Raw genomic sequence first — 24,032 nt, forward strand, 5'->3', positions numbered from 1 at the left:
AGTAAATAGTTCATAATTATATAGTAGTGTAAGTATATAGACTAAATATGTAATATCTAATATGTATATGATATTCTTAGCCATATACATTTAAATATATTATACATAAACAACGCAATGTATTCAGTGTAAATCGTTCGTTGCCACCCAGTTTTAACTCGCCATAGTCACGGTTACTTTCATTATGTGCCTGCATACTAGCCTTCAACAACAGGTACTAGTCAGAGCATGTGCGATTTGCTTACAAAGAAACACAAATGGAGAACCTGGCGACGAAGAAGAATTGGACTGATGAAGAACGGCTAGAGCTGGCGGCGCAGCTAGATGCTCAGCTTGATGAGTTCATAGATGGCTTGGAAAAGAAACGATATGAAGAAGGCTGGCCAGAAGATCGCTGGCAGGAGGAAATGGACAAGCATCCGTTTTTCATGAAGAAAACACCACAGCCCGGCGATGAGGTGCATCCCATGTTTGAAGGTCTGCAGAAGCTCAAATATGATCCGGAGGAGAATACGCTAGAAGAGCTGGCACTCAATTACAAAGAGGACGGCAACTTTTACATGAAGCACAAGAAATTCCGCATGGCAGTCTACTCATTCACTGAAGCCATCAAAACAAAATGTGAAAATCAGGATGTTATGGGTGTGCTCTATAACAATCGCTCCGCTGCCCATTTCTTTATAAAGAATTATCGTTCGGCCTTGAGTGATGCACAGCGTGCTCTGTTTTACAAACCAGACTATACGAAGGCACGTTGGCGTGCTGCGCAATGTGCTCATGAATTGGATAAGTTTGATGTGTGTACGAAGCTCTGCGAGGAGCTGCTTGAAGTGGATATCGATCACAAGGATGCCAAGGCGTTGCTGCATAAGAATAAAATGAAAAAGGTTAATATTTTGATTTATATAACTGACAAATTTAATCAATTCCATTGACGTTGCCTTTCAGCTCGATGTGGAGCGCAATCAGCGCAAGGAAGCTGCCGAGACAAAGCGCAACTTGGCCCGTTTCCAGAAGCTGCGTGCAGCGTTGGAGCAACGCGCTATCAAATTTGATGATCAACCAATTAATAAACGCGCCAATATTACGGAACAATTGCTGGTTCCAAAGTTTTTACCCCTAGAGGATTATCCAGTACATTTGGATGCTGATGATAACAGCACCTTGATTTGGCCCGCTGCCTTCTCTTATCCCGAATTCCTACTCAGCGACTTTCAACAGCAGCTGCCAGAGACGGCCACCATGAAGGATTGCCTAAACACACTCTTCGCCGAACCGCTGCCATGCGATAGGACTCTCAGCTATCGTCCGGATAATGTTAATGTCTACTATGAGAATCGCAAAGCTGCCTGTGTGCACAAGGTGGATCCCGAGAAGACATTAAGAGAGATTATAAATGAAAAGGGTTTCTTTGTGTCCGGCGGCGCTTTGCTGTTCTATGTGGTAACAAAGAATACGCGCACGGAACAGGAGTTCATACATCAACAGCGACGACCCATGGTCTACAGTTGAGTGGGAATGGGATGACTATCATAAGCATAAACATTGTAATTTTAGTAGTTGTTAACAAGCAGTTGAGTAATTTTTATTGTTCTTAAATTTCATTTGCTGCGAAAGTATATATATTTATATATTAGTCACGGTACATATGAGCCTTGTTAGCGCTGTAAAAGAAGCTTTTTCATTATCCATAGTTCATATATCCTGGCAGAAGAAGCTTACACATATTTTAATATGTGCTACATATATAATAAAGATCTGTGTTTGTAAGACTTTGGACATTTGGTTAGCTAATTTCGATTTTACAATTAGTTTGATATGTTGCGAAGCATTTGATAGCATAATTTTTAATTTTTTTATAATTTAACTAAACTACATCAAATATAAGTGAACATATTTAAGCGTAATCTCACATAGAGCTGGAGAGTTTGACGAAAGCGCATTAAGCTTGTCTAAAAGTATTTTTGTTTTACTCTCATTTCGTTAGTTAAAATAAGTCAACAATAGTTTTTGTATAATTTGTGTTTTGTATATATGGTATAAAAGCGTTTTCGATATTATTCTATATAATTGAGCACACTTAAGTGTATAAATTGATATACAATGTATATAGGAAAGTACACTGCATAGACTCGCATTCCCAATATGGGGCGGGGGGGTTAAACAACCATTAGACACAACAGCAGATATCAGATATGGCTAAAACTGGTTTTCTCTTACAATGATATGATCAAATCGTAGCGTAGCTTGACTTAATTGATACTATTTTATGGCAAAACAGGATTTACATAGGAGGCTTACGAAGCTAAGCGTTTTCAATACAATCTAAATAATCAGTTGGCTAAAAGGAAAATCACATGCGAACTAAACATTTAACTTAATGCTACTTACAATAACAACAACAATGATAATAATAATAACAATTATGATATCTATTACTGAGGCGTTGCTGGAGCTGCTGCTGCCACATTCCTTTGAAGCACATTGTTGAGACGCAGCTTCAGTGGCGAGAAGTCAATTTTCTTAAAGCGTGGCAACGAGGCGAACTTCTTGGTGTTACTCGATGACTGTGGCACGTGCTGCTGCTGCTGTTGCAGCTGTTCTTTGGGTGAATTGGTAGCTGACTGAGATTGTGTCATGGCTGTTTTCAGTTGCTGCTGCTGCTGCTGCTGCTGCTGCTTGGTGGGTGAGTTGCCAAACTTGGCGAGTGTTGCATATTTTTGTAGCATGCGCGTTGCACGCTCGGCTGCCTGATAACAATGCTCGTATTCATCCTCCAATTGACTGGACTTCGATTTGTTTTTCGATTTACTTTTAATGTTGTTTGAGCTGTTGCTGTTGCTGCTGCCGCCGCCGCTGCTGCTGCTGGGGTCGGGCGCTTGGCCGTCGTCAAATTTGAAATCAATATTTTGCAGCATGACCAACTGCAGCAGCTCCTCCTCGCCCTGTAAGTCATTGTTATTGTTGTTATTGTTATTATTACTAATACTTTGTCGCTTTGTTGCATGGGTGACAGCATAGACACCATCTGAGATTTTATGGGCGGCAGTCTTCTTGTTTAACGTTTTAGTCTTGATCGACGATGACGCCGACGATGATGATGATGATGATGAAGTGTTTGATTTGTGCCTTTGTTCGATAATCTGTTGGGGCGATGATATATAGAGATTCTCTTTGCGCTCGCGACGCACCTTGGCGCTAACCAAATGACGCACACCTGGCGCTGTTTCAGCACTGCTGGGACTGCGGCGCTTCGACTTGAACGTATCGCAGCTATTGGGATAATACGAGGGTATCTTGTCATCCACGCTTATGATCGATTTACGCGGTGTTTGATAGTAGTCCTCCTCCTCCCGCTGTTCCGAGTTGGGCGTCTGCTGCAGCTTCGGTGGCAGCGCTGGCAGCAACGGCGATTCGGTGGGTGTGCTGGTGCTCAAGCCGAAGCCAAGATTGAGTGGCTGCTGCTCCAGCTCCTGTGATGCCTTCACGGCCAAAAGATTCTCATACAGATGCTCGGCTAAGACGCTGTTGCTGTTAAGCGATGTCACATGCATCGATTCATATATATCGCTGTCGTTGTGCACTGCAGCAGGCTGCAGCTGTGCAACATTTGTTGCCTTAGCTGCCTGCTCCTGGTCCGTATTACAGCTGCTGGTGGATGAGCAATAGGAGCCTGTCGAATAGCCAGATGTGGTGGATGCAGTGCTGCCGCTGGGTTTCTTCTCCAATTGGGCTACTCCGTTGCTGCTGCTGCCTGCCAACTTTTGTACAATAGGCGCCATCACGCAGTAGCCATTGAGTTCCTCGACTAACACATTTTTATTGCGCTTGCCATGCGATACAGCTCCATTTGCGCCAATAAGATTGATGGTGGATGTGTTGCAGGCAGAGAAATTAAAGTTGTGAGGCAACTGCTCCGACACATTCAGACTGGCCAGCGAGTCGGCTCTGCTTAGTTGGCCAGCAACAATTTGGGCCAGCAGCACCTGACGCGAATCGTGCTCAATGGCCGAGTCCTCGAGGCTAATGTTCAGCTCATCGCTGGACAGTGCCTCGCCAAAAGTGTCCAGAAAGTTGAGCTTGGACAGATCTGGACTGGAGAAACTATTGCGGTGAGCGTTTCTCATAGTTGCAGATACACGTTTCGCAGGCAACGCCGCCTCTGGCGTGGGAGCATTTTCATAGAGTGCCAACTGTTGATGCTGCAGTTGCTCCCCTTCTTGCTCTGTGGCCGGCTGTAGTTCACCGACGCTGGCGCTGCCCGAGCGACGCTTCTGTCCAAAGAAGTTGTCCAACATGTTCTTGTACTTCTTTTTCTTGGCCAGCTCAGACTCGGGATTGGTACTTGAGCGCGGTATCTCTCCCGGCTGCAGCTCGAATGTGTTGATGCGTTTGCGATGCGCAGGCAACGGGGGCAATACAGGTGGCGTCTCCACAAGTGCACCAGATGCCAAATTCATTTCCTCATAAATGCCCGATGCAATGGAGGCACGCGAGATGCGACTGCCATCAAATATTTCCTCATAGATTTGCGAGACACGTGCAGAAAATGAAAAACTATTTGCATCCAGATCAAAGCAAAATGATTCCGGCACATTTGGCAGTGGGCCGAGTGCTTTTTGAGCGCTAAAATAGAAATTGTGTAAGAATATTAAAATTGTAATCTTGTAAATATTAAATATATCGGAAACCCATTCCATAATCTGGAACTTCTCTAAACAGACTAGAGTAAACAGACTTTACTCTCCAAATTAGTCAAAAATGTTGGTACTGACATAATTGCTTAATAGGGCTGTCCGCTTGTCGGAGATTTCACTGTGTTTATATACAACATACGCCTACCTTGTGTCCCGACTGAGTCTGCGCTGCTCCAGGAAGACCTGTCTATACAATTCCAGGTTTTTGATCGACTTCTTAATCCATTTCATGTGCCTACGACAGGACGTCTCCGTTTCCAGTGCAAAATATATGAAGCAATCGCGACGATTTTGGGTCCAAAAGAGTCCATACGAGTGCTGCTTGGTGCGCGAGGTGGCCATGCTGATGCTCACGCCTGGCACATTCACTGAAACAGTGAACAGTTTTTGTTGCTGTTGCGGCTGTGGTTCGTCGTCGGAGAGGCTCTGAAAGCTGAGGCGCAAAAAGCAGGGCACACATTTGATGGCTTCGATCTTTACCAGACATCTGGTCCAGGTTTTGTAGCGCAGTGCAATGGCGCGCTTGTCATGTGTATCCAATTTGACGTCCATGCACATAGATATTTCATTGTGATCCATGTTTAAAGTGTTTGGATGGTGGTAATGTGCGTATGTGATGAATGGGTAATGATTTTAGCTGATTTTGTTTTATTTTTCTATTATTTTACATGTTTTCTTTCATTTTTTCTTTTCGCTTCACTGCTAATAACGGTGAGGGTGGAGCTCAGTGAAGAAAACAGCCAGAAAACACAGTGTGTACACATTCATTTGAGAGCTGAACGATATGTACACAATATCGAACGTTAGCCGATAAGCAATGCAATTTAAATGGAATTCGCTGGTATTTTAAGCAATTCCTTGCACGGTAACACTATCAGCAGTTAATGTGAATTTTCCGTGGGACGTTGACGTTTTTGTCGTTTGTGCCGAATCAATCATTGCGCTCGTGTTAGAATTCAAGTTCGCATTTCTTGACAAAAGAATTGTATAAATAAATTAAAGACGTGTGTGTGAATTTTTTATATCGCCAAGCCAGAGGCCTGTAAACAGATTTTTAAAAAAGTATTTTCGGTTACGCACGATTTTTACGCAACGAAAGCAGCTGCCAGAAATTGCATTTGAAGGCGGGGTGGGGTAATCCAAAGAAGAAGACGAAGAAGAAGAAGGCAACAGCGGATAGCAAAAGACATCAAAGTCTGCGCATCGAAATAAAATAAATAGAAAATATAGAAAAAAATAGCCAAGTGTGTAATTGTTGGCAGTTGATACAAAGTCTCAAAATCTTTTGCTAAAAATAGTTCACCATGGCGCGCTTGAAACATTTCTAATTTTTTTTAACAAAGAGTTGTGTGTGAGGAAATAGCGATTTATTTTTGCATTCGGTTGAGTAAGTAAAAAATACGAACAAATCAATTTCATATACATATAAATAATTTTTTCAGTGGCGCCTACGTCACACGCTGTATGCGTGGGCGTGAATCATGCATAAATATATACATATGTACATATGCATATAGATATGTATGTATGTGTGCATATAGATATTTTCGCACACTTGTTTCCACATTGATTTTCCCTTAGCACGCGCACGTGCGGCTTTCCAACTGGTCGCCATTTAGTTGTCCAATTGGACCAATTTATATTGAAATGCATGCAAGCGCAAGCACCCTCAAAAGTGTTCTTTTGCTATGTTATTGTTGTTACTGATGTCAGCTGTTGGAGCGCATAAAAATTTTCCATGCCGTGGCTCTAGTTTTGATTTGTTTAGTTTGTGGAAAATTTTGCCACCCTAAATAAAAATGTTTGTTGCGCAGGTAAACAAACAGCTTCAAATGTGACCGTGTTTGCCGGCCGTTTATCATTAACAACAACAACAACGAAAACAGCAGCAGAAACAGCAGCAATGCAGTGCAGCTTTTACAGCTTTTGCGGGCAGCAACAAACTTGCAGCAAGCGAAAGCTCTTTCGAATTATCTAGAGAAATTCGCTTGCACTAAAAGTTTATTGCCCTTTTTTCAAGGCAATTAAAGGATATAAAGAAGGGGAAAACCCCAATTTAAGGTCTTTGATCTTTTAACATTATTTAATTTATATAAATTATTAAAACAAAAAACAAAATATTCCACTAATTGCACTGATAATTAATTCTGGTTTTTATCTATTCTAGATTTCTTATATAATACATTTATCTGTTCTTTTATATAATATTAATAAGTGTAACACACATTTTCTTCAAATTTTCTTGCAGTAAATCTGGACTTTAAATTAATATTCAAAGTGCATAAATTGCATTAAATAAGATTTTGTTGTTTTAGAAGTGTGCCAATTAAACGTCTGTTATCAAAATGTCGCGTGCAAGTAATTTAGAGACTAAACAGTTTAACTGTTAATCTAAAACAATAAAAAAATTTCAAACATTTGTAATACAGTAAAGCATTCCATTAAAATATAATTGAAACTGCATAAAAAACGTGTGTGCGTGTGTTTGTGTGTGTTTCGGGCAGTGCAATAGGAATCTGGAAGTAGGAAGCTGGAAGTATTGGACTGGAAAGCTCTTTGTAAACTGTATCACATTCCAGTAAGATAGTAGCTCGCGCAACTCTCTCGCTCGCTCACACGCTCACGCTCTCTCCTTGTCGATTGCATCTGTTCGAGTTGTGATAACGGTTAAGCGCCTAATGGCAAGTTCGCTAAACAAGACGAGACACAGGCGCAGATTGGCTGCGATCTCGTTTCTATCGAATATCTCATTAGATGGCACACATCGGGACACAAAATTTGGCGCAACATTTGGCAGCAGCATCTGCACGCAGCAGCAGCAGCAGAAGCATTATAACAACAACAACAACCACAGCAGCAGCAGCAGCAGCAAAGGCAACGCAACGGCAGCGTTGGGACTCGGCGCCGGCGGTTATCATCAGCATTATCAACGAAATCATCAGCAGCGCAGTAGCCAAGCGCAGCAGCAGCAGCAGCAACACCACCACCACCATCACCAACAACAACAACATCAGCAAAATGGTAAATGCGGTGGCAGCGCATCAGCAGCGCTGCTTCTCTGTAGCGCCGATGTGCACATGGGCAGCGGCAGCGACGCCAGCGTCGGGCTGTGCGGTCTGGATGACTGCACTGCCGCAGGAGTTGGCGGTGGCAGCGATGGTGATGGTTTTAGTGAAACTGAAAATATGGGTCAATACCTGATGAATGTGAGCGATCCGCCCATCCAGGCTGAGAGACGCAACATAAAGCGGCCCACCTCCTGTGGCCGCCAGCAGCAGCAGCAGCAAACACCTAAATCGGGCAGCATTCGGCAGCAGCAACGTGGCGGCAGCGGCGGTTCTGGTGCTGAAAGCGGCAGCGATTCGGACAGCGTCAAGATACCGTTAAAGGTCTCCAATTTGGGCAGTGGCTTGAAGCTCTTGCCGCTAAGAGAACGGTGAGTACACTCGAATCCTTAACTCTACGAGATAGAAATGAGCTTGTAACATGTGGCCTAAAAGCCTTGGATGAAATGTATGAATCATGCAATTTACTCAATTTGATCAAATCTTGCTTTATTTAAATACTGCTGTAGCCAAGAGGGACAGAGAGAGATGGAAATGTTTACTATGTTGAAATTTCCAATTAAGTTTCAGGCAATTGACACCTGGTGTTCAATTTGTTAACAAGATTAACGCGACGTGGCTAAGCAAAACGATTCAGGCCAACGATTTTACAAGTGAAAAGAACGAGCAAAGAACATTTGTTTATGCATATCTAAAGTTTCTCACAGCTGTCATACGGCTAATTGAATTTACGTATTGCTCGAGTTCGAAAAATGCAAAATTTGCCATATGAAAACATTAACGGGGTATATTATTCTTGATAAAGTGTTTGACACTACAGGCATACCTATATATTCTCGTACTGCTTAACTAACTCTTTCCGTTCCTACTGCAAACTTCAGTTATTGAAGCAGATTCAGGAAAATGTCCAAAATTTCCCACTATTCTTGCTTAAATACAGGCAGCCAGCACTGATAAGGGGTATTCTGCTGGTCGGGCACTGCTTATCCCAGTTTGAATTGACGTAATTGCTTTTTACCGGGCATAGTTGGACCCCGGACGGATGATATTTTTCACAGCTCGCTAAATATAGTAGTAGTTGGATGCGGATTCACGCCGAATGTGGCGCCGTGTCCATTCAAGTGGGTAACGTGTGCCAGTCCAATTAACGCAAATCAAAACGCCTCATTGAGTGGCAGCCCGCAAATTAGTCAACAACAATAAACAACAATTGCATGTTGTGTGTTGTCGCGGCATCCACTTTAATTTAGGCTTTTGTTGTGTGTCACTTCTATCTGCCTGCCTGACCTGCCCCTCACTCAGCCCATAACCAGCTGGCCAGCTGGGCGGCTATCATTAAGTTTATTGTTTATTTGATTCGCTTTGTTTGACTTTTATTGACACGAATTGTTTCACCTGGCTTGACTAAATCGCACGCAACTATTTCATAGTCATGCCCCACGCACTGTCTGCTTGACGTAATAAATATATTATATTTAAAGTGCAGCAACGGGACATATCTAGAACAACCTTTTTCATGCAGAAACTTTTCAATTTCATATTTGCTTTGTTCCTTTATTCTCTCTTTTGCGCTGGAAATAAGCAATGGGACCTGACGGCCAATGTGATCAAGCGAGAAGCGCTGTTACAAAATTTCCCTTTTGTTACTTTAGCTTACTCTCACTGCTCTCACAAAAATATGCACGGTGAACAAAAGTCATTTTTCTGTTCATCTAAGAGAAGAGTAAAGAGAGGTTTTGCTATGCTCATATACATAATTATTGAATTGTTTTTGGACAGGATACATATTCGATGTGAGCATAAACGCCCATGTACCTACTATGTATCAAACATACATACAAATGGCGAAGATATTTTTATACGTAAATAAGTACATACAAGTATAATTTATAATACGTATTATATTTTGGTTTTGAGCTGGCAACATTAATATTGACTGTGACTGTGCATAATTATTTATTTATATTCGCCATAGCATGTACTTATATAACCCATTAAACGAGTGAGAGTGCAAGAGAGTGCACACAATAAACTGCCTTGAACCTTGCTAGAACAGCTGCACATGATATCTATCTCGCTTCGGCTGACTTCAGCACACGCAGTCCCGTTGCAACACAAAGCTTTCTTTCTCAATGTTAGCACATTACTCAAGTTGCGTTAAGCTCTGCTAGACGCATTTTAATATATGCATACACACACAAAGCACATAGCTGCAAGTGTGTGTGCATTTCAGTGTTGTTGGACACTGCAATCCGTTGAGGCTTGCCGATGTGACCTTGTTTCTTATTCGCTTCACCTACGCCTTTACATTAGTTTTTTTTTCTTTTGCGCCTTTAATTCTTTCACAGTCGTCGGGCATCAGTTTGTCGTTGTGTCGTTCACCTATCATCATCCAATTGGCTTCTTAAAGCTTTTCATGGCATTCACAAATCTTATTATCACACTTTTCTATACACTTAGCCCTAGTTGTATATTTACATATGCAAGTACGTCTGTGTCTGTATATATTTTAGCTTACTTTTTAGCTAATTTTAACCATTTTCATTTGACTTTTTGCCAACTGTTTGAATAGCTTGGTCAGTGTGACAGTTGCGTATATAGTAATACTTATCAATTAGGCTAAGACGTAAGCAAATATTTGCCAAGAGCTTGTATTAAATTTCTTATCAGGCAATTGGACTTCATACAATGAAAGCTGATTAGATTCTAGCTAAAGATGATTTCAACTGCTAATATCTGGCTATATCATGTACGACACCATCTGCTATTATTGCAAAACAATGATTTTCAAAAAATTTATTTATTTTCTTCATTTTTTTATAGACCAAAGATTAGCTTTCAGCGATAGATACCAATACTGGCTTCAATATCATAATAAACTAAAAATAAACAACAATCGTGTGTAGCTTGTGTACATTTCATACATTATCAACAATTTACCCACAAGGCTTCAATTACTTAATTCGGATAATTTCCGTTTGACTATGTCAGCAACATTCATGAAAAACATTCATAACTTGACGCAGCGAATCCCGTTCCCGTTGAGGAATGCTTCTTCCTGTAAGAAAAGAACAAAAAATGCTGCGCATGCGTGAAAGATGAATACCATACATACACACCATAAGTATATGTTTATGGCTGTGTGTGTGTGTTTTTGTATGGAAAAAATTGCAGAAAACTGCGACGCAAAAGACAAAAGCAAAACAAACTACTTTGAGCCAGTTTCATGGAGTCGTTTTTTTGTTGTTTTGCTGTTGTTTTTTTTTTCCTTTTTTTGGACTCTACATTGAAAGTTGTTTTGAAATTTGATATACGTACATATTTCAAAGTAGGGAACGAATAAGGTTCACTGTGAAAAAACTACGCGAAAACCTTGTACGAAAAACGTAAACAAATTTTTTTGGCTCGCGTCATTTTGTCTAACAAGCTGAGCGCTGGCGGCTCCTGCTGTACACTATGTGTATATAAAGCTCCAAAAGCTTAAAATATTGTTTATTACGTCATAGAACTTGCAAATTAATTGGTCACTTCCGTATAACCCTAACTTGATATGCAGTCAGTCTCAAGGACAAACACACAGCGCCGGGCTTGACACTGAAACAGAGCTTTAAAAAGAAGTCTGGCAACGCTCCGTGCGCTTAGCTCCTGCGCGCGGCTTTACTCAATGTCAATGTCAGGGTTGCCCGTAGCCGAAAACCTGTGTCAGACACGCGTTCTCTCGTCCTCTGCCGCTGCCTCTCCCGCTGTCGCTCACATTCTAATGCGGCTCGCTGCTCAAGTTCTTGTTGGCATCTTTTGCAAACTGGGTAGCCTTGAGGGCAGCCAAAGCCGGTTAACGACGCAATATGTACCGGTTAGATTGGTGTTTGTTTACCTCGCTTCCTTAGCGAAGGAAGCTGATTTTTTTGTATTCCTTTTTATTCATCTTTTCAAGGTCACGCATAGAGTTTTGCATCAAGATATAGGGTTGCTAACGTCAAGGGGTTGCAAAATATATGTCAGTAGAGCATATGTATGACAATTAATCCGCGTTCAAGAAACACATTTGAGCTATATAAAAATAGTTAAGGAATTCCTGACCTTTTACAGTATTGGCCAACTATTTTATTGGCAATAAAAAATCAATGTAAATAATATTGCGCAGTTAGTTATTGTTGTCAATTTTTGTCCAAAGCATTTTCACAAACAAATGACCAAGTGCTAGGTATTAGGTATTCATGGACAGACTTACAAATGTGTGTATGTTTGTATGCATATGTGTATAAACAAGCATGCAAAATGTTAATAGTAGAAACAGCTTTATAAGTTTCTGCTTGCACTCTCTCTCTCTCTCTCTCTATCTCTGTTTTAGTCTTTGTGCTGTGGTCATCAGCAGTTGCTTTTGTGTTGTTGATTCATTCGCTTCGCCGAGCTGGCAAATACCAAAACAAAAACAAAAATAAAAATAACAACAACCATAACAAAAGTCGCAAACTCGCTCAAACCGCTTTGAACCTCTTCAAGCCGATTGCTGCGTACAAGCACTTCGAATAGAGTCACAATTTAACGGAGCATATGTTTGTTTGTGTGTGTGAATGGAAAGCTTCTCGTCTGATAAGCAACAACAAATAAGGAGAGAGACAGAGAGGAGCACAGGCAGCAGAGCGAGCATACGAAACGGCCTGTTGGGGGTTGTTGTTTTTACTTATCTTTAGGCATTTGTTTTAGCAGCACCTACGCAATGAAAGAAGCTTGATTGACAAACTGAACGATTGACTGACTGATTGCGAAAACGTAGAGCGAACAGCGATAAAGCTACTGCAAACTACCCATAAATATGCGTAAATATGTGAACACATAGTTTGCATATGGCTTATAGGCGGGTTATAGACCCGTCGACCAAGCTTATCTTTCATTATCTTGCATTTTATTTGCAAATAGGCCTAGTCGACGCAACTTTATAGCTGTCTAGATCTGTGGCACATTCATCCCTCTCATAACATTTGCGTCATAAATGGCTTTGAGTAATGCATTCAAGTTTTATTCGGTTAACATTGACAACGTCAAATTAACGAGAGTCTTTCGTCAATCCTGCCAGATAAGCTAATCTTAATTTGTGTTTTATGATTACGTCGACCTTTTTACGATCGGATTTTTAAATAATATATATATTTAATAGCTTTAAAATGTTTTAAAGCTCTTTAGATGAAGGTTAAATACTTGAACAATAAAAGGCAAATGAGTAAGCTCGACTGATTTATACAGACACTGCACAAAATGCATATACTCTCTTCAGTTTTGTGAATGAAAACGTTTCACATTTGGTGTAGTGTTATTCAACAGAAAAACTAATGGCTTCTATAAAAAATAATTAGGAATTGATTGTTTTTATTCTGATTACTGTATCTAGTTAATTTACAAAACCAATATACTTGGTGTAGCCTATCCAAACAGAGTATCAAAGTTTTTTTTCGGTTTATGTTTCCTAAGTGTTTTTTGTTATGTAAACTGATTTTGATCACGTTGTAGTTGAGCACGTGAGACACAAGCTACAAGTCTTTCCTATTTATATACATATATATGAACATATTTACACTTTCTCATATTAGTGCTTCAGCGACATCTGCTTGATAAGAGCTGATAAGAGAGTTAGGTATGATGGCAGCGAGCCTCACACGTTGATAAGACGAAACTTAATTGTTTTCATTGTTTGATTTTGTTTGCGCTGCTTTCGCACAAATCATATTTAGAACTTTGATTGTCAACAGACAAAGGCATGTAATTAAAAATATTTAATACACTTTCTTTTTATAGTGGGGTATATCAGTTATGATATATAGTATGTGGCATATTTATGGGATATTATTTAACAAATTGCAGAAGAAAAATTGCAAAAAAAAATATATATATATATATATATGTATATTATATATTTATTTTATATTTATATGTACTATAGTAAATAAAATTTTAAATGTGCTTTATTGATCTCTAACATATTGTATTTCCTTCAATTTCTATTCATTTTTGTTATTTGCTATTTTTTTCGCATATCACTGATAAATTTATCTATTTAATTTAAGTTTTTTTTTACTAGTACTTGAGCTTTATTTGTATAAGCTTAATGGAAGCTTATTTGTGAAAATATTTGTTTGTTTGAAGAAGTCTCAAGTTAAATCTTTGTAGCCAAGCTGGATATAAAATATTAAGCTCGTAAATGAATGATGTTTTATATATATATATTTGTTTTGTTTATTGTTATTTTAAAAAATTATTAAAAACTGTATTTATCCTTAAATACATAAAGCAGTAAAAATTAAATTTTTATATTTGTTTAGTAATGAAAACATAAAAATTAACTGACAATTTATTTCCAATTGGTCTACATGTATATTCTAATTAGAAATTCTTCTCCATTGTGTGCTATTCGAAATATTTGTTTGAAATTTAAATATTGTTTGCCCATGGTACAGGCGCGCAGATGTTGTTAGACAACAACTACGAAAAAAAAACTATCAAAAATGCTGGCAGACACGCACGCATATACAAAGAAAAGAAAACACAGAGAGAGAGAGGAAGAGCGAGACAGAGAGTCTAGCACTTGCACTACAGCACGCACATGTGGGCGTTGCATTCGTCTCTCTTCTAGGGTTTTACTCTTCTCTCCCTGTTACTTCTAATCATCGCATTAAGTACCGTATTGTTGTGCTCACACGCACAAACACACACAGACGCACTTACTCACACACTAACTCGCTCAATATTTAAAGAGTCGATAAGTTACATAAGACGTCGTATATTTTCTAGTGCGTGCCCTTTTGGGGACGTCTTCTTCTTCGCCTTTAGCTGCAGTTTGCTGAGCATTTCAATTCCATGTAAACATGTAAATAACATAATAGACGTGCGTGTGCGTAAACATGTGTGCGTGTGTCTTTGTGTGTGCGTGGATTTTGGTGTTGGGTCTTCCCTTTGGTCTTCTGCTCCGCTCATTTGTACGGCAACTATTTGCTGGCATTTCTGCGCGCCTATTCAAATACTCCAACTAATTAACGGGTTATGACAGGCTTGGCGCCACTTCATCATAATACGCATAATACTTGGGCCCCCTCAGCGAGTTTCCTAATTAATGCAAACGCTATTTTCACGGAAATTTTGTGGACGTGATTTTAGGTGTTATTTGTTGGAGCCCTTTGCTGGCTGCGGAGCTGGAGCTGGAGCGTAACCTCGATCTATACCAATTATCTCAAGGTAACTGACCAGGCGCACAGAGGAATCTAACAAGACGATGCCCTTCTGCAACTGCAGTCAAACAAATAAAAACTGTATGTTTATTTTCTACGAAAATCGTTCGACAAACCATAAACAAAGAGCTATGTGGCTGTCGACTGCGACATACATATGTATGTGTGACGCGGCTCTTGATCGTATTGACAAAATTTCTTTGGACTTCTCTTTGCTGCTGCAAGCCTGTGAAAATATCGATCACCTCTTTTGGGGTGTGTGCGTGCATATTATGTTGCTGCTATTTAAAGAAAGAGACCCAGCGTGTGTGAGAAAGAGAGAGAGAGCATGGGAAATTATGAGACGCCGTTACCTAAACTGTTATGGCTATTTTTAAGGGAGAACGTGTGAGTGAGTGAGTGAGCGAGTGAAGGGGAATTTGGAGAAGGGAATTGACGCTGAATGTTGCCCAAGAATGCTGCAGCCAATTCTGAGGCTCGCCACTTAAAATCAATTATAAGTATATAATGTAGTTCTAAATAGTTTTAAATTGATTTTTATGTCCAATCTCAATTGCAGCACCTTCAGCAATGGAGCTAGCGAACAGAGCTTGCAGCCGGAGAGACGTGCTCGCCTTAATACTGCGCCTGGTATGCGAGGAGCAGCGGCCAGCAATGCCGGACTCATTGCAACTGGTGGTCTGAGACGCAACTATAACATTCGCAGTGGTTCGAGTGCCAGTCACATAACGGATGACAGCAGCACTGAGAGTTTGGCACCTGCCGCCGGCAATTTTGCGGGCAGTTTTCGCAACAGTCTGGGCAAGTCCGTGCAGATCACTGACGGACGCAGAGGTCCTGGAATGGGGCTGGGACAACGTGACGAGCGCATAGTGTTAGTATCGCGCAAGGTTCCCTTTCTTATCTTCTCAGCATTGCCGTACTACAAGGGCAAGAACGGACGGTAAGCGATTAATGATATCAATAAATAAATAAATTATAAGCATTTTCCTATCACATCTAGTGCCGAGATACGCAAAGAGGATCGTCGACGTCGCAATACATCCACTTCGCGTCCGTTGAGCTCCATTAACGACGCTCCCTTTGATCCCTTCGATTTGCTTGGCATACAGAAAGCTGAAAGTGGTCAGGTTGGTTCTCTCATCCAAATATCAATCTAGTTGAGAACTAATTCGGTTTCATTTTCCATTTTTTTAGGATATTTCATATGGTCATTTGCTAATACCTTCGCGTCAGTATGAGAAGGAGCGTAAGAAACATGGCAATGCATCGACCAATCCCTCAATATTTGAGAACCAAATGGAGATAACGAGCACAGCGGCTCTTAGAAATCATGGCATAGCGAGGTTGGTGCCTCATTCAAAATGGGTGTTCGCTTAAGATTCCATTACCATAAATACATTAACTAAAATTGATATATCTCATGACTCATGCATATCACACTCATTATTAATTGGTTCATTGAAACGTTAACTATTCCGAAACATCATCATGCCAAAATTTATCCATTTTTCCATTTATATGTATGTAATTCAGTTAAAAACAGCTTTAAAAGCAATTTAACAACAATAATCCAAAATATTTACATAACTTCTCGTAATCCCCTATAAATAAGGCATCAAAAATAAATAGCTTGTTAAATACTTCTGTCAAATACCATGCTAAGCAAAATATTTAACAGCTCAAGCTCAAGTATCAGGTGAACAACATAATTCCCATTTGCTGAGTGTACAAAATACTATGATAAATATATTGGGGCTACAGAGTGAGTCATGGGCATTCCAAAAATGAGGGAAAAACAAGTGCAGTCGGTCCTAATCGACTACATAATACTCGTTAACGCCAGCTTTGCTTGTTTATAATTTAATAATTATCAATTTGCCATATCATTAATAGGTCTATAGAGTTGGAGCTAATTCTAGCTGGTTAACTGTTGAATAGATAAGTGTAGTAAATCAGTATTAAAATACTTGAATGTAGGCCTTAAACATAAGTATATTCAGTTGATCATGTAAAGAAGTTATGCAGCTGCTAAAGATTTGTTTTTTAACTATTAAATTATAAAAATTGCAGTCAATGTGATGGAGGTCTATAAAGATTCATGTAAAGCTGCTGAAATTTTGGGTTCTAGTTATAACAGATAGATGTATATAAAGCTTAAAAGATATAGTTATCAACCCTAAAATATTAATATTTATATAATACCCAAACAAGTTTAAAAATATAGCGAAACATATCTGTATATACAATATTCCTTATAGACGATTATCTATCTAACTATCGAGTCATAAGGGCATATAAACAGACATACCACTAAACCAATATACTCAACTTCTACCCCTAAGAGCGAGTATATAAAAAATATGATTTAGGTTTTTTTTCTTTTTAAGTTCTAATGATTGCGTAATGTTTTTAGCCAATCGACGCTGTACAACATTACATAATCAACAATATTTTATTGTGGAAATAGCCAATTGTATATCTAAATATATATGCATAAATCTGTATACACAAGAGAGTTTCGATGCATTTTGTACCATTAACTGTTTTTGCTAATCATAACGCTTTGCACTACTTCGTTTCAGCACAAAAACCATAACCAAACATCAAGGCAAATGGTAAATTTTTGAAGCAGCTAATAAATAACAATAAAAACGAACGCAACTATCTCAGCTATGAACTGATATATATATATATATTTATATATGATATATAGACCTGTATAGTTCATTGCTTGGATATGTTGTGCAAGCTTTCAAATATCCGTTATATCTATATATAATGTAGTTACCACTAACAAAATTCACACTTCACATTTGCACACATTCGAAAACTGGCAAAAACGCTTTCAACTAAACCGCTTACTCACGCCTCTAATAGATCAACAATACATATATATATATATATATATATATATATATATATATATATATATATATATATATATATATATGTATATGTGTATATATTTACAGCTATCTATATATCTATAATCAATAATCGATGCATTTTACAGGTGCTTCACCTATGAGAACAACAATCGCAATAATACAACAGCAAGTCCAACGCCCGAGCTGAAGCTCGATATGGATATCGAGAGCATTATACTAAGTGGAACAGAGGCGGGTCGTGGTTTGCCTGTAAGTAAACACCTATATATATCTAAGTATATTCCAACTATAACTCTCAATATCTCTTTAAAGTATCAACAGTATTCGGCCAGCATCCTAGACGATCCAGAGTTAATAGCGGGCAAGCATCGTACGCTGTTAACCTTCACCTCGTACATGACCTCCGTCATAGATTATGTGCGTCCGTCGGATCTGAAGAAGGAGCTGAACGATAAGTTCCGTGAAAAGTTTCCAAGCATACAGCTGACCTTAAGCAAACTGAGAAGGTAACTGGCGTTAAATTAACCTCTTCATGCAAAACGTTGACTAACTCCAATTTTGAAACCTTCCACAGCATCAAAAGGGAAATGAGACGCATTAACAAACTTGATTCGCGCATTGATTTGGTCACCATATCGCAGGCATATGTCTACTTTGAGAAGCTAATACTGGCCAATCTGATCAATAAGAGCAACCGGAAGCTGTGTGCCGGCGCCTGCCTGCTGCTCAGCGCCAAGATGAACGATGTCAAGGGCGATGCGCTGAAGAGTCTGATTGAGAAGACGGAGAGTGTGTTTCGCCTGAATCGCAAGGAGCTGATATCGTCGGAGTTTGCAGTGCTCGTGGCGCTCGAGTTTAGTTTGCATGTGCCGATGCATGAGGTCTTGCCGCACTACCAGCGTTTGCTCTACGAATCCTAGAGTTGGCCCACGCGCTGCGCCGAAGGATATCTGACGGCGGCAGCGCAGGCGGCGGTTGCCTTGGCAGCGGCTACCACGCGACATCATTTGCGACGCAAAGGCAGTCGCAAGTAGACAGACGAAGATGCCGATCATGATGTTGCATACTTTTGGGGCATGTTTTTGTACTTATTCTATTGCATATTTTTGGAGGCGGGATTTTTATACATTACATACGAGTATATGAGAAACAATAATTATATAAGTATATCATCTAAGTTTTGCTACAAATTAAGTTCACACAATTGACAAAAAATTATATGAAAGAAAAAGAAAAAAAAAAATAATACAAAAAATATAGATATACATATATATATAGTATAACCCCTCCCTAACGAGACCTCTCCGGTAGTAGGCGCTTATATATGTATGTAGCTGTTAAGTGTTTTTCTTTTAGCCAGTTATTTTTTCTATGTTTTGTTATAGATCGAGTATAAATAAACAAATAAATCTAATTAGAACTGACAAAAATATTTACTACGAATGCGTCATATAATTTACATATGTAGCGATAAGGAGATACCTCGACACACGCTGGGGCTTATCAATTTCAGTTGTTGTTCGTGTTGTCACAGTTGGCGGGGCTCTTGCAACCTGATAATACTATTCAAATTCAACCTGAATCGCTGCGGTTGCTTGACTCGACTTGGCTCGGCTCGATCTCTGCCTCTTCACATTGCTGTTAGCCGCATCACCAAAGCTAACTAATCCGCCCCAACAAACTGGAACCAGATGAGCTTTATTTGGCACCCAAATATCCAACCCACAATGGGGTCCTCATATAAATCACCTGAGGCTCATCAATCAAAAATCAATAAATAATTTGCGATCGATTATTTGAGGGGACATCAGGCGCCCAGCAGCCAGCGACAAGCAACTAAACCCTAAAAAGAGTTCTCTGTTCCGAGTCTATAAACAAATGCGGGCAGCGATAACCAAAAAATAAAATACACACGTGCCCAGTTGGACTGGCCGGGCCCCATATGCATTACATTGTTTTGTTATTGTTGTTAACAGTTAACTCTGCTTTGTATACCCTGCAACCAGTACTGAAAGCAGCGGGTATATCTCAAGTTCATGATCAAATTCTAATGCCCTAAATATTAATATTAAAAATATATATATATTATACATATATAGATACATATGTATATAAAATAACTTATTTATATCAGCTACGAGAAACAATGCTTTTAAATAGTATCTAGCATACAGTACAGCCCAGAGTACAGGGCACAGCGTATGCAGTACTGCTTGTGCACGCACACACACATAGATTTGAGAGTGCAGTGAGAGTAGACAAAGAAGATGGTGTATTCTGAGTGCATCGGACCTCTCGCTCGATCACTCTGCGCCTTAAGGCTGTCAGATGTCATAGCTTAGTTGAGAGCTGGCGAGAGTAGGTGACCCCAGTGAGTGAGTGGCATTTGCTGTAAAAAAAATAAATGTTCTACCTACACTGTATATTTTGTGTAATGAGTAGAACAGGGAAGCGTGTAGTCGGGCAACTGCAGTTATATTATATTTATTTATTTTGATAAGACATGCTGTTGTTTTTGTTGTAACTGTTTTGGGCAGCCAGCAAATGGGCAGAGGTTGCTACTGCACACTGGGCCATGCCATGTGTGCGTATCAATGTGTGTTTGTGTAAGTGCTTGTCTGTCTCCCTCTCTCTCTTTCATTCATGTGTGACTGCATTAGTATGTTTGATGCGTTGCAATGTAATCAGTTTTTAGCCTTATCAGCATAGCCCGCTGACTGTACTTATTTATAAAAAAAGAATAGCAGAGTGTAGAATATCAAAAGAACAGAATACAACATAGCCGTATTTCGCCTACTCTATAAATTCATCAAAAATACAAAATTTTATCTACTGTTACTACAAAATAATGTATTTAACGTCTATGCGCTATTCGACGAATAGCCTGAAGAACTTTCTGATGCACATAGTTATACAAATGTATGTATGTGCACTCACATACATTCGTGCTTATTGTCCGAAATATATACAGTTTCTGCTTGCCACATGCCACATGCTGTTGCATAATGGACATGCTTAAAACTAATTAACGCAAAAGCAACGCCGGAACCGAATCTGTTTACACCCCCGCTCTACGTTTCCCTCATACCGTTACACTCTTGCGCTAACTATCTCGTTCTGGGACGCGCTCAATCTCTGTCTCTCTTACTCTCTCCCTTTTCCTCTCTCTCTGTGTGTTCCCCTCTTCATTCGCTTGTGGTCGTCATTCTACTGCTCTGTTTGCCTGATATTCGCGTCTGCTGCTTGTCTAGGTCGTAGCAGAACAGCAGCAAAAGTTTATTTATTACTCATTAGCACGCAAGACGACGGCAGTGGCAGCGGCAGGCAGCGCAGCGGCGTTGACGACTTCTGCCATCTTTAGCTCATTTATTAAGAATAAGCCCAGGCGGCACACGCCCAGCAGACACACATACACGCACACAGTCAGAACTTTTTCATTAAAATTTCGTTTTTATTATTTCGTCATTCATTAAGTTGGCCATTGCGCACTTTTGTGCCTCCCCCATTTGCACTACCCCCACATTGACTTATCTTTTGTTGTTGTACGTTAACTGTTTTAGTCGCGTTGGCTCACTAGTTAACTTTTTTTCTGCCGCTGCCACTGAAGTTGCCCTGTGCCCTGGCCAAGCGCTCGACGGTGATTGGAAAGTTCTGTCTGCATTTTCAGTAGCGACGTCCGCCGGTGACGCGTTTCTTTCGCAGCAGCAGCAGCCGCTGCTGCTGTGGTTGTTGCTGCTGCCGCTACTACTACTGCTTCTACTTCTGCTACTGCTGCTGCTGCTGCTTCTGTTGCCTGTCTGCTGGCTGTGGTTTTCTGTGCGCCTGATACTATGCGCCGAGTTAATTGGTTTGCAAACAAATTAACCAACGTGGGTGTGTACGTTTCCTAATTAGCAGCTTTTGTAATTAAATATGCCCGCAGCCACTCACACACACACACAAATACAAACGCACACACACACACGCACTCATGTGTACGGCCTGTGTACATGTGTGTGTGTGTACAATGGCATAACGGTTCATGTGACTGTAAGGCGCAGTGGCAGCGACTCGAGGGGGTCCGCATTCTAGCTAATGAACAGGCTATCCCCCCTTAAAGCACGTCCCAGATGTGATAGTCGGGCTCGGGGAGCGGCCAGACGATGTGGTAACAACGCTGACGTCCCGAATGAAAATGCATTTTAATTAGGGGTTTTTGTTGGCTTTTGTTTTTAGTACTTTTTTTGTATGCTGATGGCTGCTACTGCTGCTCGAAGTGCTGCGCTACTTTGGCTTCGTTCATTAGTTGAATTGAAGCGTAGGGTTGTCAAGATGCAAAATGAAACAAGAAATACCAACTGCAAATTACATATAAACTTCATATCAAAGTTTTTTAAGTTAATTAGAAAATATTTAATATTGAAATTCATATTATAGAAAATAAAAGAAAAATATATATATTTATTTAAGATATACACATTTCAATTTTATCACTTTATATGCTTATAGAACATAAATAAACATATAAAAATCAATTCCAGATTTATTTATTTGATATTAATTATTTTATTATAAATAAAGTTGGAAATAATCGGTAGGATTATGAAAATAATTGTGTAACATGTATTAATTGTAGTATTGGCAAACTGGTTTTTCTTAGCAACGCCTGGCAACCCTAACGAACTCAACGAATAAGCGATCCCAATGGGACAGTGTAAAGTGGGAAGGTTTTGGTGGTCTTCAATGACATTGCACCATAGTTGAAGTCAGTGCCAGTGGCACTGCACTGGCAGTGCTGGTTTCTATAGCACAGGTATATATGTACCAAGGTAGAGCCGCCTGGGTACCGGAGGTAGATATAGTCCATGCCGGGGCCGCTGCCATTCATGCGATTGTTCTTTTTGTTGTTCAATTCAATTCAATTCAATTTGAGCACCGAAAAGGGTCCAATTAAAAAACCACAACAATTAACGAGCCAAGTGAGTTAACTTGGCATAAATGGAATTTTAATTGGCAACATAAGAGCGGCAGCAACAACAACTGCCAACAGCCAGTGAAAAGAGCCAAGAGCCAAGAGCAGGAACGGAGTGACTCGCCGAGTGCCGATAAGTGAGTGCAGCAATCGGGTAGAAAGAGAGAAATAGAGAGAGTGGGTGAGTGAGTAAGTGAGTGAGTGAGTGAGTGAGTGGCGCGTTTAAAGGAGAAAGAGGGAGAGGGGATGCTCGTTACGAGCCCGGGAGTAGTTAAGTAAATGAGCATTTTGTTTCACTAATGAACACTAATGAATGCCGGAGACAACACTTCGGTTAAGCTGTGTGCGTACGTTTGTATGTGTATATGTGTATGCGTGTGTGTGTGTGCTGCCTTTGTGAGTTTGGGGTTTTGTGTTGTTAATTAATAAACACGAAAGCCGGGCCAGGCAAGGCCCATTGTGTGTGTGTGTGCCCAGTTTTGAAGGGGTTAAAATAAGCAATTAGTTGGATTTTCAACTAGGCGCACAGCAAATGCAGAGCCGTCGAAACTGGCAACTGGTAACTGGCAACAGGCGCTGGCGCTGGCACTGGCACGGACAGAGGCAGAAGAAGCAGAGGCACAGGCAACTTTGGGAGGCAAGCCGACGCCGACGACATGAAAAACTTTCAAACTGTTGCCGACCATCGCAGTCGACATCGCTTCTTCTAACGAGCAGCGGATAGAAATTGCTGCCGCTGCCGCTGCTTGGAGGTCGTCGAGTTTCTAGCGAGCGAGGGACGAACATTGTCGTCGCTGTGGCATGTTGTAAGCCTGCCACGCATTGCCCCTAAGCCACCCACCCACTCACCAGCAGCTCGCGTGCTACGCTGTGTGGGCGAGCGGATGCAAAAAGCTTTTTTGCGCCTGGCCCTTTGCGGTTTCTCTGCTTTGTGCTACGAGTTTTAATTAGTGTAACTTTAGCTACGTGCGTGTTGCACGAACCAACAGGTGGTCAATAAGGTATTTAGTTAATATGTGACGTATATCAGTTCGATAAGCTTCGGCTAACAAAATCGAACCAATTATGAACCAACTGGATCTAGTTTCGATTAGACGAACAAAAAGAACTGGCTAAATGGAATCAGCTCAATAGATCAAGAATATGTTAAAGAACTAGAATCTACATATAGCAGTTCAAATCATTATAATTATTAAATTCTATATTTT

General features: G+C 40.2%; 3 protein-coding genes across 4 annotated transcripts; 2 read left to right on the forward strand and 1 right to left on the reverse strand.

Moving 5' to 3' along the window:
* The first annotated feature begins 197 nt into the window (after positions 1-197).
* Positions 198-1,816, forward strand: LOC111597137 (tetratricopeptide repeat protein 4). Its single transcript, XM_023311698.2, has 2 exons — positions 198-887; positions 949-1,816. The coding sequence occupies exons 1-2, from the start codon at positions 258-260 to the stop codon at positions 1,510-1,512; spliced, it is 1,194 nt and encodes a 397-aa protein (XP_023167466.2). The 5' UTR covers positions 198-257; the 3' UTR covers positions 1,513-1,816.
* A 159-nt stretch (positions 1,817-1,975) lies between these two features.
* On the reverse strand, positions 1,976-5,466 carry LOC111597134 (uncharacterized protein DDB_G0288805). The gene is made up of 2 exons (XM_023311694.2): positions 4,843-5,466; positions 1,976-4,626 (listed from the first exon to the last, which is right to left on the reverse strand). The coding sequence occupies exons 1-2, from the start codon at positions 5,274-5,276 to the stop codon at positions 2,436-2,438; spliced, it is 2,625 nt and encodes an 874-aa protein (XP_023167462.2). The 5' UTR covers positions 5,277-5,466; the 3' UTR covers positions 1,976-2,435.
* Positions 5,467-7,003: 1,537 nt separating this feature from the next.
* Positions 7,004-19,241, forward strand: LOC111597074 (CDK5 and ABL1 enzyme substrate 1). Of its 2 annotated transcripts, XM_023311604.2 has the most exons (8): positions 7,004-8,133; positions 15,542-15,925; positions 15,986-16,112; positions 16,180-16,328; positions 17,568-17,600; positions 17,999-18,122; positions 18,186-18,379; positions 18,448-19,241. In XM_023311604.2, the coding sequence occupies exons 1-8, from the start codon at positions 7,376-7,378 to the stop codon at positions 18,791-18,793; spliced, it is 2,115 nt and encodes a 704-aa protein (XP_023167372.2). In that variant the 5' UTR covers positions 7,004-7,375; the 3' UTR covers positions 18,794-19,241. The 2 variants fall into 2 exon arrangements, with proteins under 2 accessions (XP_023167372.2, XP_023167373.2); XM_023311605.2 differs by lacking the exon at positions 17,568-17,600 and having other exon boundaries at positions 7,005-8,133.
* The last annotated feature ends 4,791 nt before the right edge of the window (positions 19,242-24,032 follow it).

The sequence above is a fragment of the Drosophila hydei genome, unplaced genomic scaffold (genome assembly GCF_003285905.1).
Source record: "Drosophila hydei strain 15085-1641.00,03,60 unplaced genomic scaffold, DhydRS2 tig00000060-arrow-pilon, whole genome shotgun sequence".
In the NCBI taxonomy this organism is placed as follows: Eukaryota; Metazoa; Arthropoda; class Insecta; order Diptera; family Drosophilidae; genus Drosophila; species Drosophila hydei.